Below are 21,770 nucleotides of genomic sequence, written 5' to 3'. Positions count from 1 at the left end.
TATGACATACTTTCCAATAGGTTGCAGCAGTCTGAGCCTGCTGCCCACCCATACACAGCCTTATCTGTGAAGCCTTGCTCACAGAGAACTGGGCAGCCCACATTCCTATGCAGATGACTGCAAGTCCAAATCAAGTCATTAAACAACACCATCATTAAGTTGCAAACTATATATTATGAAAATGGATAATTGGCAATCTATCCTGAAATTCATCAGCTGTAACTTACAGAAGATAAGAAGACTGTGATGCAGTTCAACAAACAGATAATAAAAACATACCTCATAGTAAAGATTGGGCCGGTTGAAAGACGCCGTAAAAGTAATGCATTTCTGAACATGCAAAATTGTCTGAGCATCCTTTAAAACATGATTTGTAGCAGTTGCAGTTAACCCAATCAAGGGAGCATTGGGAAACTGTCTTTTCAAGATACCAAGGGACTTGTAGTCTAAGCAAGAATACAAAAAGGGGAAAGAAAAATGTCTTATCCCACAGATCCAAAGTTTAAAAAAAAAGATATTCATCTTGATAGTATTAGATGGGATAATAATGCAATAAATATTACTATTACTGCAGTTACCACAGAGCTAATTTACATCTCAAACTGAAGTAATAAGAAGGTTGTACTTAAAATTACTTTCTCTTCTAATTGAATTTTATAAAAGTCACAATTCAAAAGGCAAAACATTGAAATAGAACTCATTAAAAATTATAAAAATGTAAGTGGCATTGCATTAACCAACATTCAGATTATTTTGCAGGTCTATTTTTAAGAATAGTTGTGTTTGTTGTTTTTTTTTTTTTTGTAAACACAGCTTTGATAAGAATCAAGCAATGTGGAATTTGAAAAAAATACTGAATCAAGACTATACTCAGGAAATATTTTAAAGGCTCAGTGCTGACAATGACTTGTTGCCTCCAAACAGAAATGCAGCCAGAGACACATATCCAAATTCCACATTGCCTGTTTCACTTGCACCAGCTCTTTGCTCAGACACTTTTTTTTTTTTAAATCAAAACTGCAAAGGTTGACTTCACAGTTATTTTTGCGCCAAATCAAGGTTTTTCTTTTAAACGCAAAGAGACAGTAAGTTAGTTTTCTGACAAGATAAGAAACTATCTAAAGCACCTTTTCTTTCCCTGAAAATCAAGAACATTTATTTCAAACTGCTTTAGAAGCAATTAAAATACATCACATGAATTTCCAAAACATTATCATCACCTCTAATGCAGATGTCTTATCAGATCATGATCCTTGGCATTCTAGAATGAAGTTCTTTACCTCACCCACAGCGTTAACAGAGTGGTATAAAAATTACCCATTTTTTTTTCCTGTAGCAGATTAAAGATGACTGTACTGGCTGTATTACAGGAGGCAGCCAAAAACAGTTTTATTAGCAGCTTTTCATGATACTGACAGCAAAATGTACAATGAAATTGCTGCAACTTGCATGAACTTAGCTCCTGGACAAGGACAGAGTCATTTGTTAATTAAAGTCCTTGAGCTAACACAGATTCTTGCAATACCTAAGTATGGAAGTACTTCTTCAACACATGAAGAAAGAACTTGGCTTTATTCCAGGCCTAACTTAGTATTTATTGATGCCTGAATAACACTGCAAACTGGATTACTAATGAGCATACCAGGCCTGAAGTCATGGCCCCACTGACTACAACAGTGGACCTCATCTACAGCAATGCGAGCAAGACACCCTGCTTGATAAGCTTTCTCTAGCTTTGACATGAACATTTTGCTTTTTGCAATCTTCTCCGGGGTCACATAAATGAGCTTCAGTTGTGAATTTCTTTTTAGCATTTCAGTATGAACCCACTTCACATGTTCCTGTTCAAAACAAAAGGAGAAATCAGGGGCGAACAAACTAGTGCAACACACAGAAGTTGCTTACTGCTAAGATTCTTAAGAGGTTATTAACAACTCATACGGGGGTGATTAACAGAGACTGATATCAAACTGTTGCATAGTATTTACTGCTACTGTAAGTCTTTGCAGCAGATCACTACATATAAAACATTCATTTTAATACTTGGAGAATTTGTTGCAGAACTTTGAAAAAGCAAACTACTGAAAGTTTGTCTTCGTTTCAGCATGTTCTATCTGCATTTTCCCAATAAGCTATAATGTACCAAAAAAACCTGTGGTACTATAAGTACCAACTGTAACTTCTATTACTGAATTTTCAAAGTGCTCTGCCTCAAAGCTCACTCTAAGTTTGGCAAGTTGCATCAGGCCACTTACCTACCAAACCCACTCTCGTGTGCAATTTAATGACTACGACCTCCTGGCAATCAGGAAAAAAAAATATTTCACTATAAAAAGCAATTGACTAATAACAGACTGGGAAATACATTGCTTGCTGGTCTCAGGATCAGTTTACCATCCCAAAGTAAGATAAGTAAAAGCCTGCATTCTTCACCATGTCAGTACTAGATAATAACGATCACCTCCCCTAACCTTCTTTCAAACCTAGAAACTGAGTAAAAACATAGAATAAACACCAAAGGTAGTTCACATCCTTTAAACAGCCCCATGAAATCCATTTATTCCCTGAAATATGTTGGCTTAAATGTGTTCTTGTTATTACAACAGGAAAACAAGAATTTTCCATGAGCCAGCAGTGTGCCCTGGTGGCCAAGAAGGCCAGTGGGATCCTAGCGTGCATTAAAAGGAGCGTGGCCAGCAGATCAAGGGAGGTGATCCTCCCCCTCTACTCTGCCCTGGTCAGGCCTCACCTAGAGTACTGTGTCCAGTTATGGGCTCCCTGGCACAAAAAAGACAGGGATCTCCTGGGAAGAGTCCAGCGGAGAGACACAAAGATGATACGGGGCCTGGAGCATCTTCCCTATAAGGAAAGACTGAGAGACCTGGGTCTGTTCAGCCTTGAGAAGAAGAGACTGAGGGGGGATCTTATTAATGTTTACAAATATCTTAAGTGTGGGAGACAGAGGAATTTGGCCAACCTCTTTTCAGTGATCTGTGGGGACAGGACAAGGGGCAATGGTCAAAAAAATGGATCACAGGAAGTTCTACACCAACATGCAAAAGAACTTCTTCACGATGAGGGTGACGGAGCACTGGAACAGAGTGCCCAGGGAGGCTGTGGAGTCTCCTTCTCTGGAGATACTCGATGTCTGTCTGAACACCTACCTGGGCAACCTCCTCTAGGGAACCTGCTTTGGCATCATGAGGTTGGACCTCATGATCTCTTGAGGTCCCTTCCAACCCCTACATTTCTGTGATTCTGTAATGCAATAACTCAATCACGTTATCCATATCACAGCATATATCTCTCAAGATACTGTTGACAGAATAGCATTAGATGCTAAAACTGTGCCATTCATTCAGCATTCATAAGTAACACAAACAGAGGCAAGACACCAGCATATTTCATAAAAAGGCATCAAAATTGGGCGGTTAAACATACCTTACTGCTTGAAGCATTTAATAAAGTTGCAGAAATGCCAAGCTGTTCAAGAACCATGAGTTGATCTTCCATAAGTGATATCAAAGGACATATCACGAGTGTGAAACCTGTAACAATAAATTATTTGTGGCATCTGAAGCCTTGTTTGAATGGTGTAATCTCTAATACATTTAAAAACGAGCAAACAAAAAAAAAAACTATTGCATCAATCCTGTTCTGTAAGAACTGCCCAACAGGCACTTAAACTTCATGCTTAGTAGCAGATTCCTCTCCTAGACAGATAAGGGAGCGATAGGTCACATAGTGATAAATTTGATCAACTGTCTTTGACATGAACGTTTTCTTAGAATCTAGACCACAAACAACTGTGCTGCAACAGAGTATAAGAACTAATATACAAAACAAAGCAAGTTAGATTCACAGCTGTGTCATGAGGTAACACATAACTAAGCAATGCTAGGTATTGGTAGGTTAGATTTTTTCAAGCAATTGGATGGGTTATTAAAAAAAAAAAAAAGTTTGAAAACTACAATGAATACTTGTTTTTACAAATGAATACACAGAGTGTCTCCCAAATAATCTGGATCTAAAGCTGCTACTACTCCTTAAAGTAAATAAATAAAAAAGAACAAAACAAGTATTTCCAGTAAATCTCCCCCTCAAATCTTCACTCTTTCCCCCAACCCCATATATTGTGATATCAGACTCCAATGTAACATGCATTCTTCATATAACTACAGAAGAGAGTAACTATATCAAATTGTTCATATATTGTTTCCTCCCTTTACATACCATCAGAACAGACAGCCGGTAACTGATAACAAAGGCTCTTTCCACCACCTGTAGGCATGACAAGAAATACATCCTTTCCTGACATTACAGCATTTACTGTTTCAAGTTGCAAGGTCCTGAACTTCTGGAGTTTAAACTTGCTCTGCAATGCAGTTTTTATCTTCTCATACCATGGAAAATCTGTTAAGAAAAAAAAAACAAACATGCATTTTATAACTACTTTCTTAAAACACAAGGAACGGTAATTTACATATACAATAACGAGATCTGAAAGTGATGTAATTTCACATACATGAACGTGTTCAACGATTCAATAAGGGCACACATTAGCTTCCTAATTTACAGAGATCACAGCCAAGTTCCAAAGTTCTCTGAAAACAAGAAAAGCTTCCCAATGATTTCAGCAAGCTTTATACCGACACCAAATTTAGCTGTACTTCTTATTCTATATGTAAATATGCAGCATCTGATTAAAAAGGTGTTAGGTTTTGAAGCTTAGAAGGAGAGAACGAGGCACAAAGACAAGCAAAACATATCAATCTGTTCAATAGCAGTGATTTGCAATTATGAAGTATCAATATGTGCATAATGTTTTACCAAACTTGGACAAATATAGGTTAGACTACAAAATCAATTTCATTAAAAAACAAACAAAACAAAAAGCTACATATAATAGATACAGGCAGGAACTAACAATGCACTTCCGAATTACATGTGAAGTAGAAGAGGAGGAAAATAATAAGAAGATCTAAATTGAATTTGCCATGAATTACAGTCGAGACCCACCAGCTATCTAGGACTTCAGTTAACGTTTAATTTTAAAGATGGCACTTCCAAAAGAAGAGCAGCCCTCACACCACCGTGGGACACTTGTAAGTAGGGCCAACTCTACCGAAATAATGCATGCTATACGATTTTCAGCAGTCAGCATCCATCTAATTTGCATCACTAGGTAAAATGGTGGGGCTAAATAACCCACAGAAGAAACCACCCATTCAAGCAAAAAAAAAAAACACAAAACAGCAACAACAAAAAAAAACAACAACAACAAAAAAAAACACAGAGAGACAGTGCAAAGTATCTTCAGGAGTGCAAGACTTATTAACAAATCCAGAAAATATCCAGACTAATTATTCCCTGATTATTTTTGATCTAAAAATAAGTATTGCAATACATGCAGGTTTACTCTTGGATTCTTTTAGCAACTCCAGTCAAGCTGTGACTTCGCAGCAAGAAAAGAATAAAAGTAGTTATAACAGGCCATTCTTGTCATAATTCTGTCCATAAGAACTCAGATTAGTATTAAGGAATGCCCAGGGAGGTAAGTACAAATATTAACCCATGTAATTAAGATGACAGGCCACCCAGCTGAACAAAATGAAATGGAACAATATCATTATCCAAACAAAACTCTGTATGAACACATTTTTCCCATACTGAATTAGATTACTTCTGTGCTAGAATATTTGAATTTGACTCTTCAAACCTCTTTTGTTCCACGCTTCAGCTGAGGTTTCAGTTTCTTTACTTCCCCCTGCCTCCAAGTCTCCTGAAGACTTCTTTATCAGCCCTTTTAACATTGTCTTCTTCTGAATAAGTTCCTGTTGTTTATCCAGAAGCTCCTGAATCTGCATCTCCACTGCCTGCAGCTCATTTTCAATGGAAAGCAATTCCTCCTCTAGCACTGAAGAGAAAACAGGGTGAAGGCAAAATAGTGACTACTAATCACAGTTTTAAAGGGCATTGTATTTCACACATTGATCAAGAACAATCGAAATTAAAAATAAACAGCATCTAGAGAAAAAGACAGCATGATAGGCCTACCAGTTAAGTTTACACCATCTTAACCTTTATACATACCATGTAAAAATACTTAGCAAGGCTTAACAACATATGTGGTTTTATATGACCTATTAATTTAGGAACTATGTACTCTAGGTTGTCATCTCCAATACAGTGTATGAGAGATATGCAACATAACTAATAAAAAATCACCTTAACCTAGTTTCTCAGAAGTGGTGTCTCACCAGAGAAACGCTTGCCATTATCTTATTTTCTCCAGATGTATGTTGAGCAATGAAAAGCAAATTGCATTTGCCTGATATTAAAGCTGAAAGAGCTTCAATGAGCACAAAAGCAGTAGTCCAGCCGTCCAGCCATTCGCAATGTGAGCACGATGTTAGCACATTTTTAGCAGAAATCATTTACATGTAAGAATCAACATTAAACTCAGCAAGCAAAGGTCTTCTGAAGATGGAAATGGGGGTAATAGCAGAAAGCTTTATTTCTTGCACTCAGATCTCCCTTTTTATGCAGAACCAGAGTGTTTGCTAAATGTCAAGGTTTGAACATGGAGGTCAAAAGCTTTTACACACACTGTTCACATCTGAAAAAGCTGAAGCAAACACTCCCCAAAAGGCTGACTTATATAAGTGAATACTTGGCAGAGATTTGCCTTTTTACATCCCTATGTGCATCTGTTTGAATTATGGATTGTGTTCTAGAACTCAAGCCCCCAGGTTAAACGTTATTAACATTTAACGCATACCACCACTTCTGAGACAGGTTAGAAAAGCGTAAGAAATGTCTTTTCTTTTTTTTTTTTTTTTTTTCCTCCAAAATAACTGGTTTTGGTCTAAACATAGCAGATATGATAATTTGCTTATGGGAGTAAAAATCATTCATATGGAAAAAGATATTCTCATTATAAATGGCACAAAACGGAGATACTTGTCTTCCAAAATGCCTACTTTCATTCAGCAGGAATGAGTTGAAAGTGTCTTAAAATATGAAGCATACTGTCAAAGCACTGAAAGTCAAGTCATTTGGCCAGATACACCTACTTAAATTTTAGTTTTTAATCTAAGAAACAAAAAGTTATTCAGTTCAAAAAAAAAAAAAAAACAAAAAAAAAAACAGGAGGCCTGGACCAGGTGATCTTAAAAGGTCCCTTCCAACCCAAACCATTCTACCATCCTATGAAAAAACCTTTTTCTTCACATCTGAAGTATAGAATCACAGAATGGCTCAGGCTGGAATGGATCTTAAAGACCACCCACTTGCAACCCCCCTGCCATGGGCAGGGATGCCACCCAGTAATCAGGTTGCCCAGGGCCTCATCCAGCCTGGCCTTGAACACCTCCAGGGATGGGACATCCACAACCTCTCTGGGCAGCCTGTGCCAGTGCCTCACGACCCTCTGAGAGAAGAATTTCCTTCTGACCTCTAATCTAAATCTCCCCTCTTTCAGTTTAAAACCATTCCCCCTTGTCCTATCATTATCTACCCAAGAGTCCCTATCCATCCTTTTTATAAGACCCCTTTAAGTACTGAAAGGCTGCGATGAGGTCAGCCTTCTCTTCTGTAGGCTGAACATCCCCAGCTCTCCCAGCCTATCTTTGTAGGAGAGGTGCTCCAGCCCCTTGATCATCTTTGTGTCCCTCCTCTGGACCCAATCTAAAAGCTTCACATCCTTCTTGTGCTGGGGGCTCCAGACCTGGACGCAGCACTCCAGGTGGGGCCTCACAAGGGCAGAGCAGAGGGGGACAATCACCTCCCTTGACCTGCTGGCCACTCCTCTTTTGATGCAGCCCAGAATGCAGTTGGCCTTCTGGGCAATGTGTAACAACACAGAGCTGACACACTCCTTTCTGCATACGTTAAATTCATATAAAGAACAACAAATAACATCATGTGATCTAGTCTGTTAGACAAAAGGCAGTAAAATGAACATACTGAATACTAATTTTGGATTACCTGCAACAGCTGCCATCTCTGGAGATTACAGAAGGCTATCCTCAGGAGAATTTGCTTAACCAAACTGTCACTAATAATAATGAAAAAAAAAACACACACAGCATTACTAATCCTTCTACATTTAGAACAAATCTACTGCAAGAAATTTTTCATTAATATATAAGGTGTTAGTATAACAGGTTAAGTATAGGTTCATTTAATCTGTCCATAATAAAAATACCCAACCACATGACAACACGCTTTTTTCCCTTCTGCAAAAAGGACAGATAAGAAGTCATAAACAGATCCTAAGGCTACACAGAGCTTACCAGTCTTCCAGTGAAACCACGTGAATTTTGACCAAAACTTAAATTTTACAAAACACTCTCTCTTCCTTCTTAATAGATGAATGGTGTAATATAGACCAGTCGTTGACCTCCCCTACGCCTACCTTTTTTGGTTCTCTTCAACAACTACTTCACACAAAAATCAGAACGATTACATTCTGTCCATTAGAAAAGTATCCACCATAATACCTAGAGGATACTCACCCAGAGAAGGTGAAAGGGAGCAAATTCAGTGGACCAGCACTAGAAGCTGATCTGTATCCTACCTATTTTACTGTGTTCCTACAAATGGTGGAAAAATACATACATAAACAAAGAACATGCAAATAAAGGACCGAATTTGTCAGAAGAATCTGTATACAACACAAAGTCCCACACTTCAGACAGAAGTTGATAGGATAATTCAGCAGTTTCCACATCACCCACAAAATCAGAGTTCCAGTCCTGTCTTTCCACCACCTGTCACTTGCACAAAAGTATCTGGAAATGTTTGCTTCTCCAAAATACAGAGCAGGTAGGGACACACAAAGAAATCAGTAGCTACAGAACTGACAAACCGCAAATGCAATACACTACTTCTGTTCCCCCCAGATAAATGCAATAGTCACAAATATCACCAGACTGATAGCTCATAAGCCATTTTCTTATCCAAAGTGTGGGAAGCAAATCAAAGTTACCTATAGTTCTCCTCTATGGTGCTGAGGCTCTGTAAGCTGTTAGTTTAGATTCTGCCTCTAAAAGACATAGCTCAGCATACCTTCCAGCTGATTCTATAACAGCACTGCCAGCAAAGTCCCCACCTGCCCTTTGACTCCTCAAAAATGCAGCTCCTAAGGAGCTGAATAAAGATGAACTCATACCTTAAGAGCTTTTTTGGACAAAAGGCAAGCGAAAGCATTGTGCCCCTTAGGGAGCTTCACCCCACTGTACGAACAGCTGGTTACTACCACATCATCCCGTTAGAGCTTTTTGTAAGCAGCCTGCTGGGGAGGCAGAAGGCCGCTATGCAAACAGGCAGTGGCCACAGCTATGACAAGTTGGGAACCAGCGTCACTTGTCACCCTGCGGCTCAGCGTCCTGGCGCTGGAAGCTCCCTCAGCCCCCAACTCTGGGGTACCCCTGTGCAAGGGGCACGGTGTGCACGGAGCCCAGCCCATCACGGAACCATTCAGGATGGGAAAGCCCTCCAAGATCATCTGCTCAAACTATCGCCCGGTGTCACCCACTAAACCATGCCCCACAGCACCACGTCCAGCCTCTCCTTGCATACCCCCAGGGACAGTGACTCCACCACCTCCCTGGGCAACCCATCCCCATGCCTGACTGCTCTTTATGAGCAGAAATGTCTCCTCATTTCCAACCTGAACCTCCCCTGGCGCAGCCTGAGGCCATTCCACGCACTCCATCGCCTTCACAGCCGAGGAAGCGCCTCTCACGCGACGCAGCAGCAGGGCACAACCTGCGGGCAGCCCTCACACCCCGGCGAGCACCCCATAAGCCCCCGACTAAAGAACGGAATTTATTTCTTCTTAAAGCCGAACTCACGTCGCAGACCAGCACTCAGCCCGGCCGTTCCCAGGCCCACCCGCACCTCCAGCCGCCCCCGCTGGAGCCACCTCGGCGCTTACAGCCGCGGGCCCAAAACAGCCCGAAACGGCCCCAAAACGGCCCCGACGGCTGCCGGGCTCCGCCTCTTCCGCTGCCGGCCTCCTTCCAGCCGGTGGCGAGGCGCAGGGGCTGCGTGTTTCCGGAGGACGTGGCTGCTGCCGCCGCTCCGCTCCGCTCCCGTTTGCTTCTTGCTCCCGCTGCTGCTGCCGCCGCCGCCATGATCTCGCTGTCGGACACGCAGAGTGAGCGCCGCGCACCGCCCGGGGGGCGCTGAGGGGAGCCCGCAGGAGGGGCTGGGCGGGCCGGGCAGGGGGAGCGGGGCTGCTTGCCCGGGGCTGGTGCCCCCCGCTTTGTGGGGCTGGGCTGGGCTCCGGGAGCCTCCTGGTGTGGGGCTCTGGGGGCGGGTGGGATGGAGCTGAATGAATGGGAGCTGGGTGCTGAGCGAGCAGCAGCTGGCAGGGCGCCCCCATTCTCGTGCCCCCCTCGTGTGGGTGGCAGAGGTGCTCTGCGGGTCCCCCTCGGGGGCTGCACGGTGCCACTTGCAGCTTGGTCCTGCTGATGTAGAAGTTCTCAGGTGGTCTTGGAGGGGTTGTAAGGAGAGGGCCAGCCCCGTAATCTAAAGTCAATAAAGGAAAACTTGTATGGGAGCGTGGTCTTGTCGTCACTGGGGGATAGAGATGCTGAAAGCAAAAACACAGAGAGGGTCCACAGACACATAAACTGCCAGGTAAGGCAGAATGATAGGCCTCTTATTTATGCTAATGTCACACACGTGGTCCTTTATTAGCGTGGCTGCTGTGAAAGGAAATAAGGCTGTGCAATAACCACTGTAGGGTTACTTGAAGGAGGGTGTGTAAAAGCTGTAAAAAAAAAAAATATATATATATATATAATAAAGTTTATATCTGAGTTTATCTTGATAGCTGGGTACTGGAAAGCCAGCTAAGGCCAAGGATGAAGGCAGGCAGCAAAGCAGGCTAGCAAGATTCCAGGTGAAGGATTTCTCGAGATGATTTCAGTGTGATTTTATGGTTTGTTACTGAATAGGTAGTAGCTTTTTGGTGTTAATTTCAGTTTTATGACCCATTAAATCATTGCGGGCTTTGCTTTTGTGTATTCACCTATCATCAGGTCCAGACTGTTCATTAGAGGAAACAAAATATCTCTTCAGGATGAAGAAATCTATTCTCCGGTTTTACTTTTCTTAGCTTCTTGTTTGGGGCCTTCACCTGACTCCTTGTGCTGACTCTATTGCCTTTAACTTTCAGATCCAAGAGTAGTAGGTAAAATACTGTATAGTTTGGGGGTTTTTAATTTAATTATTTCTCTGAAATTCTAGAGATATCTTCAGTTATTTTGAAACTCACTCCTGCTTGGAAAAAGTATAGTTAGCTGTAGAGTCACTAGTGGAGTAGTGTGATAAGTACCTGGAGAGGGGCACTGCATTAGTTGACATTTGAAAACTCAACTCTAAAGCTTCTGAAGGACTATAGTGCATGTCTCCATTCTTGTTTTCATATCAAAGATAGAGGACATGCTGTTGTCTTCCCTGAACTATCACAACCAGTGTATCTTAAGTTTTAGTATTTGCAAAGTGATTTTGATGTAGTGCTGCAATACTCTCTCACAGCTCATGGGATTTTCACAGAAACATTGAGAAAGCATTGCTCCCAGCTCTCGGGAAAGCAGTTGTTTAAAAAAATAAAAATCAGAACATCATGTGGTTAGTGTGTGTTTCTGCATTCTAGACACTGAGGTTGTATTTGAGCAATATAGTAATATTCTGGTGTGGGAGGGAGAAGGCATTCAAAACCAGCTCACACCCTCTATAAAACTTCCTTCTTTATTGTTTGCAAAGATGATGTACACAATGGCAATGCTAGTTATACTGAACTTGATATTCTTGGGGGGAGGGGGGGGGATCTGAGTTCTAATATGAATCTGATCAGTAACATCTATTTGAGATGAGTCTAGAAGTACTTCCCACTTCCTTCTGCCAATATCGCATCAGCTTTCAGCAGGAATCTTTGATATGATAATGGTGGGCTCTTTTCCTTTCTTTTTTTTTTTTTTTTTCCTCTGCTAACCAGAGAACATGGTTGGCTTCTAAAGAGAATCTGAATTTGTCATAGCAGTGATTACAAATGTGTTTTAGGTGAATACAGGAGTGTGTAGAGTAGTAAGTGCAGCAGCTGTTGGGAGTCAGCCTCTGCTTCTTGTTAGATCCCTACTTTGTGGTGTTTCTGAAGGAGGAATGAATACTCACTTCCAATGGCTGCAACTCTGTCTTACTGGCAGCTGGTAACTCTTTTGGAGCACTGCCTTCAACTGTTTTCCTCCCAGATTGTTTCTGCTGCTTCTAAAGTAAAGAGCACTAGAGAAAAGGGCAGGCTGCAATTGTTGTATTAGTTTCAGTCAGCAGTTTCATTGAAAATACAACTTGCAATTCGTCTGTTTCATCATAAATACTGTAAATGTCTGCTTATGTAGTAGTTTTAATCCTAAGTGGTTAAAATGTTCATAGCATAGGTTTAGTGTGGTGGACAGTATTGTACAATTACAGATTTAACACTGTGTGGTTTGCAGCCTTGCTGAAAGAGCAGCCCTTAAGGAAGTTGAGGAATTTGAATGTTTCTTTACTCTGAGCTGTTCTGAATTCATTTGCTACAAATAAAGTTTTTTTTTTTGTTGTTATATACAAGTCTGAAATAGGCACTATGATACTACTTTTCTGCTAAACCCTTCAAGCAACAATAAATAATCAAGTAACTCAACATTGCAGTCAAAAGGGGCAAAGAAAATACCTACAGATAACTGTTCTGGCTTTAATTTGGCTAATGGTAGTGGTGAAGGTTTTGGGTTGTTTGTTTTTCAGGCTAGACCATACAAAAGTACTGGGGTCCCCAATATATGCTGGATTACTGGCCTATCTATAATAATGCTGTTCTTGCTAAGCTATGTTTATGTATCCTGTGGGTTTCTAATTTCTCTAGTCATAAGGACAGTGGTAATATAATGGTGAGCGCATGGATAACTGCAAAGGCTTTTGCAGCCAGGTTGCTGCTGTTCCTCTTCATTCAGTCTGTGAGAGAGTCAGAGGAAGGCCTTACAAGTTTTAATTTTAATACAAGTTTTGTATTTGTATGTACTTTCTTCAAAATGCCTTGGAGGCTATTGCCAAATGGTATCTTTTAATCATAGCATTGACACTTCGAACCTGGTTTCCCAGAGAAGCAAAGTTTCTGTCCTGCTCTTGCCTACCCAGTGTTTCTTGTCCAACCTTTTCAGACAGGCAGAACTCAGAGTATCTGCAAGTTCTGTGACAACTGGCAGGGAACCCAAGCTAATATTCAACAGCAGTCAGCACATGTAATTTGGAAGGAGCCTACAGCATTTGTCTGGAATGGTGTTTAATCCAGAAGTTGGGTGGTAGTGCCATGTGAGGTGGGATGTGAGGCCTCAGGAGGATAGGAAGGACAGGTTACTTGTGTTACTGCAACAGACAAAATGGGATAAGAGTTGAAAATGGAAAACAAGGTTTCATTTGTTCACAAAATCCTTTTCTCCATGCTAGCAGTATATCAAAAGGGATCTTTGCCCTATGTGTATATGCATACATGCTTTTGTTGCACTCTGTTTCAGTATATAGTTTCAAATATATCCTTTTTATGATAAGCAGCTTCCACCAGTTAGTCTTTCTCTAGCTGGTATTGAAATAACGTATCTACAAGACTTTGTATGCTCAGGAAAGTTTTTTAAGTAGTCATGAAATAGACTGGGAGCTTGTCTGTGAATTTAAAATGTCTTTATTAAATGTTGCAGGTTTCTCACAATTTTTATGCATGAGTTCTTCTGGTGCCATGTTTTGTTACATACTTGATTTTTTGTTTCTTTTTGCAGAGATTGGAATGGGTTTAACAGGCTTTGGAGTGTTTTTCCTTTTCTTTGGAATGATACTCTTCTTTGACAAAGCCCTTCTGGCTATTGGAAATGTAAGTGTGTACTCTTCAGTCTTAGATTCTGCACTGCTCAGAATTAAGTATATGATATATTGTTCTCTTTTTAGTTTAATATATTATCACATTGAAACTGGGACACAAAAATACTGTGATAATTTGGTGTAAAGGAGGAGTTATGCTCGTGATTTGAGTGAATCACTTTTTCCTGATTAAAGTTAGAGCAGCTCTTATCAATCTAAACATCATTCCTTCAGGTCAGGCCTTTGGTATGTTGTTCAGACAAGCAGCAACTTGTTTTACAGTTGTTATGCTGATGCAAATAAGATTTTTAGGTTGGCTGTTATTATTAACATGTTTCTTTTTTGTGATCTTGTAACTGTCAAAGCTAAGTATCTATTTGGATAACAATGCTAACGTGTTCTGTGTGTTCTGTTAAATGCTGTTTTGATGTGCTTTATCAGGGAAGAGAGAAGCATGAATTCTTGATCTGGGCTTAGAAGAGCCAATTGCCTTTCATAGTAGTGAGCTGTAATATTGTCAGTCTTTACCAAATTGAAGTTTCTGCTTAAGCAGGATTAAAAAAAATCCTAGTGCCGATGCATAAAATTCCCAATGCCAAACAAATGAAAAATAATGTGGTGTTCCCTTAAACCAGATATCGCTGTGCCTCTGCTGTTCCTAGCTTTGCCAGCCAGTCAAAGCATAAAGCCTGAAAGAGACTTGCATCCTCTTTTGGTGATACCTAAAAGTCTGTGCTCCAAACTGATCAGTTTCTTTCTGTGGCAGCAGCATCAAACACTCAGATTTCCTAAAGAAAAATTCAAAAGTATGCATTTGAATTAGGGTGCATGGCAAAAGAGTAAGAAATAAAATAACGCATATTTTTTTCTTAATGGAAGGTGGAAATAGAGATCCAGTTTAGGGAAAGTGATGAATAGGGAGGAAGAGACAATGAAAGGCTCCATGGTAGGCAAAGATAATGCAGGAAAAGGTACTGTATCCTTAGAGAGTTGTTTTTTTTTTTTTTTAAAGTGTTAAAGTTTATTAAATAACACTAATAGATGAAGTTCAGGTTTATGTTAATCTTGAGTAAAATCTGAGATACTGTCCCTTTTCAGCAAAAAATGTTGGCCAGGTGTATGCTTACAGGATGAAGTAACTTCTCTGTTGCTGAAAGACGCTCATAGTGGCTTTAAATAGTCTGGACTAGCATGATAGTGTTCAGCCTCTATTGGATCTAGTAAATAGTTACACAGTTAAAGCTAAAGAATGTAATTGGTAATGCCCTTCATTTTTTTTCCTGTTTTGACTTTCCTGTTTGTTTGTTTGTTTTTTTCCCATTATTGACTTTCTGCAGCATGAGCTTTTGAAGATGGCCATGCTGCAGAACAGAGGTGCTTTTGCGGCATGTCTGTTCCCACTACTGTTGACAGCTAAGGTTCTTACAACTAAGCTTCAGCACCAATTGTGGATAACAAGGGTACTTACATTACAGGAAAGACAATTTTTGTAGCCAGGTCTTCTGACATGACTGTTTGTTAGAAACCACAACAGTACACTTCCTAATATTTTTCACCTATCTGCTTAAAAAAAATTTAGAATGCCAGGTATAGCGCTTTAAGGTGGAGTTTACAAAAGAAAACACTGCCCAATTCTCCCTCATGATCAGTCTGCTTTTTTGTACAACTTACTTTAATACCAAATCTCATGTTTTAGAACATATATGCATTCTAAACTTAGGAATATAATTAGCTGTTTTCTTTATTTGTTTTTTTTTTTATCTTCTAGGTTTTATTTGTGGCTGGCTTGGCTTTTGTTATTGGTTTAGAAAGAACATTTAGGTTCTTCTTCCAAAAACACAAAATGAAAGCGACGGGCTTTTTCCTGGGCGGTGTGCTCATAGTTCTCATTGGTTGGCCTTTGATAGGAATGATCCTTGAAATTTATGGGTTCTTCCTATTATTCAGGTAAGACTTCTTTCCAAATTGCTTTCTGTATTGGTACATGGGAAAAAAAAAAAAAGCACTTGTTTAGTGGTGCTGTATTGCAACTGGCAAAATAACATTATTTGAATGTTAACTTTTGAAGGATTTTCATGAAGTTGTTGGTTTACATTTGCAAGAGGTGAAAAGCTGGTGTTATTCAGGACTCAAATCTATTAATGTTTGACGCAGATACCAAAATGACTTTGATAATGTTGCTTATGTCTAATCAAATAATTGCACAGCTTCAAAATGTTTGGGAGCCCAAATTGTTAGCAGTCCTAAGTTTAAGTATTTTCTTCTAATAGGCAACTTAAATACCTAGGGTCTTCCTTTTTTTTTTTTTTTGTGGAGATTTTGCTCTTTTCTTACAGGCAAAATACTTAGTTACAGATGACCTGTTTTTGTAACCTTACTATTTAATTACTGTGGTAGCCCCATGGAAAGATGGCGTCTGTAATGTTTCATCACACTTGTGCCCTAGGACTTCCATTCAGAAGACTGTTCTGTTAATACTTATTAATCTAATACAAGGCCGTCTGAAATTTTTTTCAAAGTGTTCAGCTGCTGGCTAAATAATACAGTCAAAACATTGCTTTCCTGCTACTCTTTTCTTCCACTTACTAAAATGGTATGTTAATCTGACATTTGAACTCTTTAGATAGGATATCTCAAGAGTATTTACCTTGTTTCCTGTTGAACATACAGATTTCTGAAAACTTGTCTTGCAGTTTTAACATATGCTTCTTATTGTTTTATATTGTGGTATTCTGAACTCAACATCACTGAAAATGTTTTCAAAATCAGTATTTCACTGAATACGTTGTCACTTATTGCACATGTCACTTGGGTTTAATCAGCCAGTACCAAATGGAGTAGAGTATCTTTCCAAACAGAATTATAAATTGCTATGTCTAAGCAAATATAATTATTCATGGACTATCAGTTTGTGCTAGCTAGGGGCTATCGGGATAAAATAACGTTGAAAGGATTAAAGAAGGTCAGTAGTTTTCCTTAGGTCAGTAGGACTATCTCTTACCCAGAATAGTATCAACAATGGATAAATAATTCCAAGTGAATGCTGCTCACCTGTTTTAACTTAAAATGTATCTAGATAATCTTTTCTAGTGCTTAATAGTTGTCAGAATCTTTATCTCTTGCTACAGTGGTAGCTAGCTACTACTTCAAAGGTGCTTGTTTTGCTTGACTCATTAATTTCAACCACAGTCACCTTTCTGGCAACTTTTTCCTTTCTGAAAAAGGAAAAAAATGTTTCCTTTCCTCATGCGCAACTTCATACAATTCCTCAGGACCACCCAGCTTGTTTGCATACCAGGAAATCTTCATGGTTATCACTGGTCTCTGAAGTACATGATCCCCTTAGGCTCAAGGAATACAAGATCAGCATATGCGGTTTTGGATTTGTTAGATCAGCCTGTTGTGAGGGTGGGAATTTCTGCATGTCCTAATGACTTCAGTTACATGGCTTGCCAGGATTTTTATATGAAAAGATTTTATTAGGAGCAATTTAGCTGTTCTACTGACTACTTCAGCTAAGGTGATACTATATCACTAGGGTGATTTATAGGATACTATATTCAGCTAGGGTGGTACTGTATTATCCTTCATTCAGTCTTGTGATTTGTAGACCTCTTAAAAACAGTTCCACTAGGTGTTCTGGTGGCTGAAGAATTTTTGCGTGTGGGTTGTCATCTTGTGTAGCTGGACTACTTTTACACAATCATCTTTCACATACCCTGTAGAAGTAATAGCAGAGCCCCTGTTGTGCACAAAACAAAGGTTAGGTACTGGTGACCAAAAATACGAAAAAGGTGACATGATTGCAATGATTTCATTTATTTAGCATGCATCATCTCACTGAAAAGAGCAGTCATGGCTTTCTCACTTACTCAGATTTAAATCTGGAATGTCTTTCCCTTTTTTATTTAAGATACTGCCACAAGTTTCCTATCAGAGATTTAGTCCTTTGCCATACCTTCATGCACTTAAATTTCATTCACTGGAGAAGGCTATTACAGTACAGTTTCTTGTTATACTCTAAACTGCTTTTGGAGCCTTGTTCAGATTAAACACATTCGAAGTTATGGCTAAAAATACTATCCTACCCATAATGACTATTTCTTATTCTTGGCTATACCAACTCTTTTAGTGTCTTACAAGTGGTTTGTGTGCCCTGCATATCATGATTTACTGGATCAGTGAAATGATCTGTTTTTGTTTTTATTTTTTTATAAATAATAAGAAAATCATACGGACATGTTGCTGGTATTTAAGATATGCACAGCAAAAAGTTCCTACCAGTAAGAGGATGGTGAATAGTGAAATCTTGCTGTTCTGATGTGACTGAGGTTTCATTATGTGTTAATCCTTATTCTATGCAGGGAGTGTATAGCTCAACTCAGAATGTCAGCAGCAGCTGAATTGCAACAGTTGACTGCAAACAGCTGAGATACTGCCATAGAAATTATTTTTACTGTTACAGATACAAAGGGGACGTTAGACCATAGCAGCTATCCTAGGCAGCAACCCCTGGCTCATTATTCAAATTTCTGATTTTACGTAAACTTGTCAAAGAAGTGAATGTTCAACTGTGTCATGCTTAATTTTCTTCAGTGAATATGAAGATTGTTATATATAGTTTCAAAGAGAATTACTTGGAATTAACTTGAAGTGTGTTTTACATTAGGTATTGTAAGAATGTGTTATTAGTTGGGGGCATCAGTTCTGTTGATTAAGTTGGATATTCACTTAGTTACTTTTTTTGAAGAGCTGACTCAGAGTTCTGAAGAAAATGTTTGTCCATTTAAAAAAGCTTTTTGTGTGTTTTCCTTTCTCTTCTGAATGTGTTCATTTATTTGGTTAAATAACTTTCAGTGAAGAAGCTACAGGACTTTAGTCTTGGTTTTAGAGTCAACTTCTATTTCTTCATTTCACAACAACGTTGGAACAGTTTAATTATAAAAAATAATAAAAATCTAGTTTAATTATAAAAACTAATAAAAATCTTCTGATATTTTACCCAAAGGGGGTTCTTTCCTGTGGTGGTTGGCTTTATTAGAAGAGTTCCAGTCCTTGGTTCCCTCTTGAATTTACCTGGTATAAGCTCGGTAAGTATTCGGTACTCAATGTAAAATTTGAGGCTTTTACTGTTTTTTTGTAATTATTGTTATTGCAATAGTAGAAATGCATTGGAATTAAAGCAGATACGCTCAAATTCACTGCTCTGAAATTGTGTTCTTGTATAGGTCTGGTACCATACAGATGAACTTCATTCCCAGTGAGAGGTTTTTAAATGTAAAAGGAACAAAAAGACATCTTTGTGGAAGTTGCCCCCGCTTAAGCATTGTGAAGTAGAAAGAGCACTGAATTGTGACTCAAAATGCCAGGGCTCTGATTCCTGCCTCATTGTTGGCTTGAGGTGACCACAAAGAAGTGGTCACCTCAGGCCAACAGTTCTGTGCCTGATCTCCTGTCTGTCAAGTGAGAAGGGCACTGTTCTCCTTTGTGTAGTATTTGGATATATCTATGAAAAGTGACCTGTGAAAGCAAAGAGGATTGTTTACTGTTAATATGTACCTTATATGGTGAATCCAGAAACTCTTATGATCCATACTCGTTCATCAAGTACAATATTTATTCAGGTCCCTTGTACCAGATTAATTCTTGCTATTTATTAAACTTCTTCAAATCACATGCAGTTTTCCATTTTCTTGATTTAAGTAGTTATGGCTTGAAGACAATTAACAGGTGCCAGAAAGATGATAACCTAGGTAGGGTGTTTTGGTCAACTACTTTTACTGTGCTAATTTCTGTATGTATTTTGCCATAAATGTTTTTAACCCTGATTTTCAAAGCTACAGTTTTAATAGCTACTACTTAAAAAATAATAGGGGATATAACTCAGATGTATATAGTCTGTTTTTTAAAAAATTAGCGTTTAAGATCATCTGTTCCAATCCTACAGTTTAGGCCAAGTTCTGGCTCATTTGTGATCAATTGAATGCTTCACTTGTCAATTGATCTTGTCTACTCATTTAATTTGATCATAATGGGGTTAAATCTTGTTATAAAAAAGATAATTGTTAATGTTTTATTCAAAGCCTACGTAGGCTCAGAAGAGAATCCACAGTAATGGTCAGTTGAAATATCTTACTTGGTCTACTAATGCATGTGTGGCTGATACTGTATTGTTTTGTTTTAATCATTAAGCTAGCAGTGGTATCTGCATTCTTATATTTCCTTTTTCATTCTGTTGCATCTTCATGTTGCACTGTTAATGTCTATATGAGAAAACATGTCATGCAGAAACACAGTTGCAATGTAAGACTTTTAATTTTCACAAACTTAAATCATGAGATCTTGGTGAGTACTATTTGACTCTCATTTTCAGTCGCATATTAACTGTGCAAGTAGCGAGTTATATTTGAGAGTAATTACAATGTACATAAATATAATGCAGCCTAAAACTTTTCTACTTTTCTCCTTTTCCGCAGCTTGTAGATAAAGTTGGAGAAAGCAACAACATGGTATAATGACAAGGCAGCAGAAGACTGATTCTAAACTTACTGTATTATTTATAAAATCCTTTTGAAGAATACTCAGCACAAAGAGTAAGTTGTGTACAAAGGAAAAGCTTGTAACATTCTTTATGTAACAGTTTAATTTAAAATGTGTAGTCAACAATATACATTAGAAAAGAAGCTCAGCAAGTATGCTTCTAGGAAAAGTAACTCCAGAGTTCAGGAAGTAAACTGAAGAGGTGAAAGTCATGGAATAACATGTTACAACTGTTCAAGACTATTTTTGTTGATTTTGGAAAACGTGCTAGAGGCAATGAACCCTTTTGGATTTAAAGGTGCCTGTACTTTACCTCCTTATTGTCAAGGTGCAGTAGAGCAAACAGGCCTCCATTTTTAAGGGTGATCCCAACTTACCCAACCCTCTGCTTGCTACCCTCAGAGTGTGCAAAAAAAAAAACAAAACACAAAACCACAACACAACTTCTTGTGTAACAAGAGATGCGTCTTTTGCATGAAAGTTAAGATGACTATTCATCTTTAAGTGTATTGTGACAAAAAAGGAAACCCTACACAGTTCTGTTGTAAACATTTTTGTAAATATGTGGCTGAAATAAAACATTGTTATCTTAATGTTTCAAAGCCAAATGTAAGTTGATTGTATTTGCCTTCCTTTTTGGAATATGCAAAAGGTCAATCTTTAATAACTTCAGTCTTAAATGTTGGTTCTGAATGTGCAGAGTTCAACAGGGAACTCTGGAAATTGACTTACACTCCTTCCAGTTTGTTCTCCTCATATGATGTCTGCATCTGGGTGAGAATGTAGCCCCTTCTCACTAACTTAAAAACTTTGGAATATGTTTGGTTCACAAAACATGCATTTGGTTAAGGTGCTGACATGAACTTTGTGAAATGTATCTTATCAAAATATGAACATTTGTTTTTAAATGGTTTGAAGCTAAGGTTTCTTTGTTTATTTTGGAACTACAAATTGACTTTTATTTTTTACAGTAATAAAAGGAAAACTTAAAATTCTGTGTATGTGAGTCCATTGGGAGTAAACTGAGCTAACAGGCCAACTAAAGATCAAGTGCCAATCTCAGTATGTTTCGTAAATTGTTACTTGGGTTATCTTCAAATAATTTAAAACTTCTCTCAATTATAACAACAATTTAGCTGTTAGAGATTCTTATCTAATCTGGAATAAATGTCCCCTAATAATGCGAAGGTCGAACTTTTGCTTCTACTGGAATGCTAAGCATTGTGCACTTCCAATAGATTTAGTTTCATAGCGTCCTCACCTAAAAAAAAAAATAATAATAATTTAAAGTTGTATTTGTGAAGGTCCTGTGGTTTTCTGTTGTTTTT

At 38.7% G+C, this 21,770-nt stretch overlaps 2 protein-coding genes across 11 annotated transcripts in view; one reads left to right on the top strand and one right to left on the bottom strand.

Annotated features, from left to right (window-relative positions):
* RECQL (RecQ like helicase) overlaps positions 1–10,039 on the bottom strand; it is a 31,139-nt gene extending 21,100 nt beyond the window's left edge. For 6 of the 9 annotated variants that reach the window (XR_011811339.1, XR_011811340.1, XR_011811345.1 and 3 more), the window contains exons 1-7: positions 9,861–10,011; positions 7,990–8,059; positions 5,720–5,917; positions 4,234–4,413; positions 3,442–3,548; positions 1,643–1,841; positions 280–446 (exon numbers count right to left, since the gene is read on the bottom strand). Coding sequence is in view for 4 of the 9 variants with exons in the window: in XM_013102916.5 (XP_012958370.1) it covers positions 280–446; positions 1,643–1,841; positions 3,442–3,548; positions 4,234–4,413; positions 5,720–5,917; positions 7,990–8,005 (867 nt within the window). In the remaining 5 variants the exon portion in view is untranslated. The other 3 variants (XM_021274822.4, XM_027449949.3, XM_021274821.4) reach the window with 3 other exon arrangements.
* Positions 10,032–21,437, top strand: GOLT1B (golgi transport 1B). Of its 2 annotated transcripts, none has more exons than XM_027449951.3 (5): positions 10,032–10,165; positions 13,824–13,915; positions 15,671–15,849; positions 18,911–18,992; positions 20,379–21,437. In XM_027449951.3, exons 1-5 carry the CDS (start codon positions 10,141–10,143, stop codon positions 20,415–20,417), a joined length of 417 nt encoding a protein of 138 aa, XP_027305752.1. In that variant the 5' UTR covers positions 10,032–10,140; the 3' UTR covers positions 20,418–21,437. The 2 variants fall into 2 exon arrangements, with proteins under 2 accessions (XP_027305752.1, XP_038029673.1); XM_038173745.2 differs by lacking the exon at positions 20,379–21,437 and adding an exon at positions 19,986–20,009.
* The last annotated feature ends 333 nt before the right edge of the window (positions 21,438–21,770 follow it).

Source organism: Anas platyrhynchos, chromosome 1, assembly GCF_047663525.1.
Source record: "Anas platyrhynchos isolate ZD024472 breed Pekin duck chromosome 1, IASCAAS_PekinDuck_T2T, whole genome shotgun sequence".
NCBI lineage: Eukaryota > Metazoa > Chordata > Aves > Anseriformes > Anatidae > Anas > Anas platyrhynchos.
Note: the sequence above shows the minus strand (reverse complement) of the source record. Positions and strands in the feature narration are given on the sequence as shown.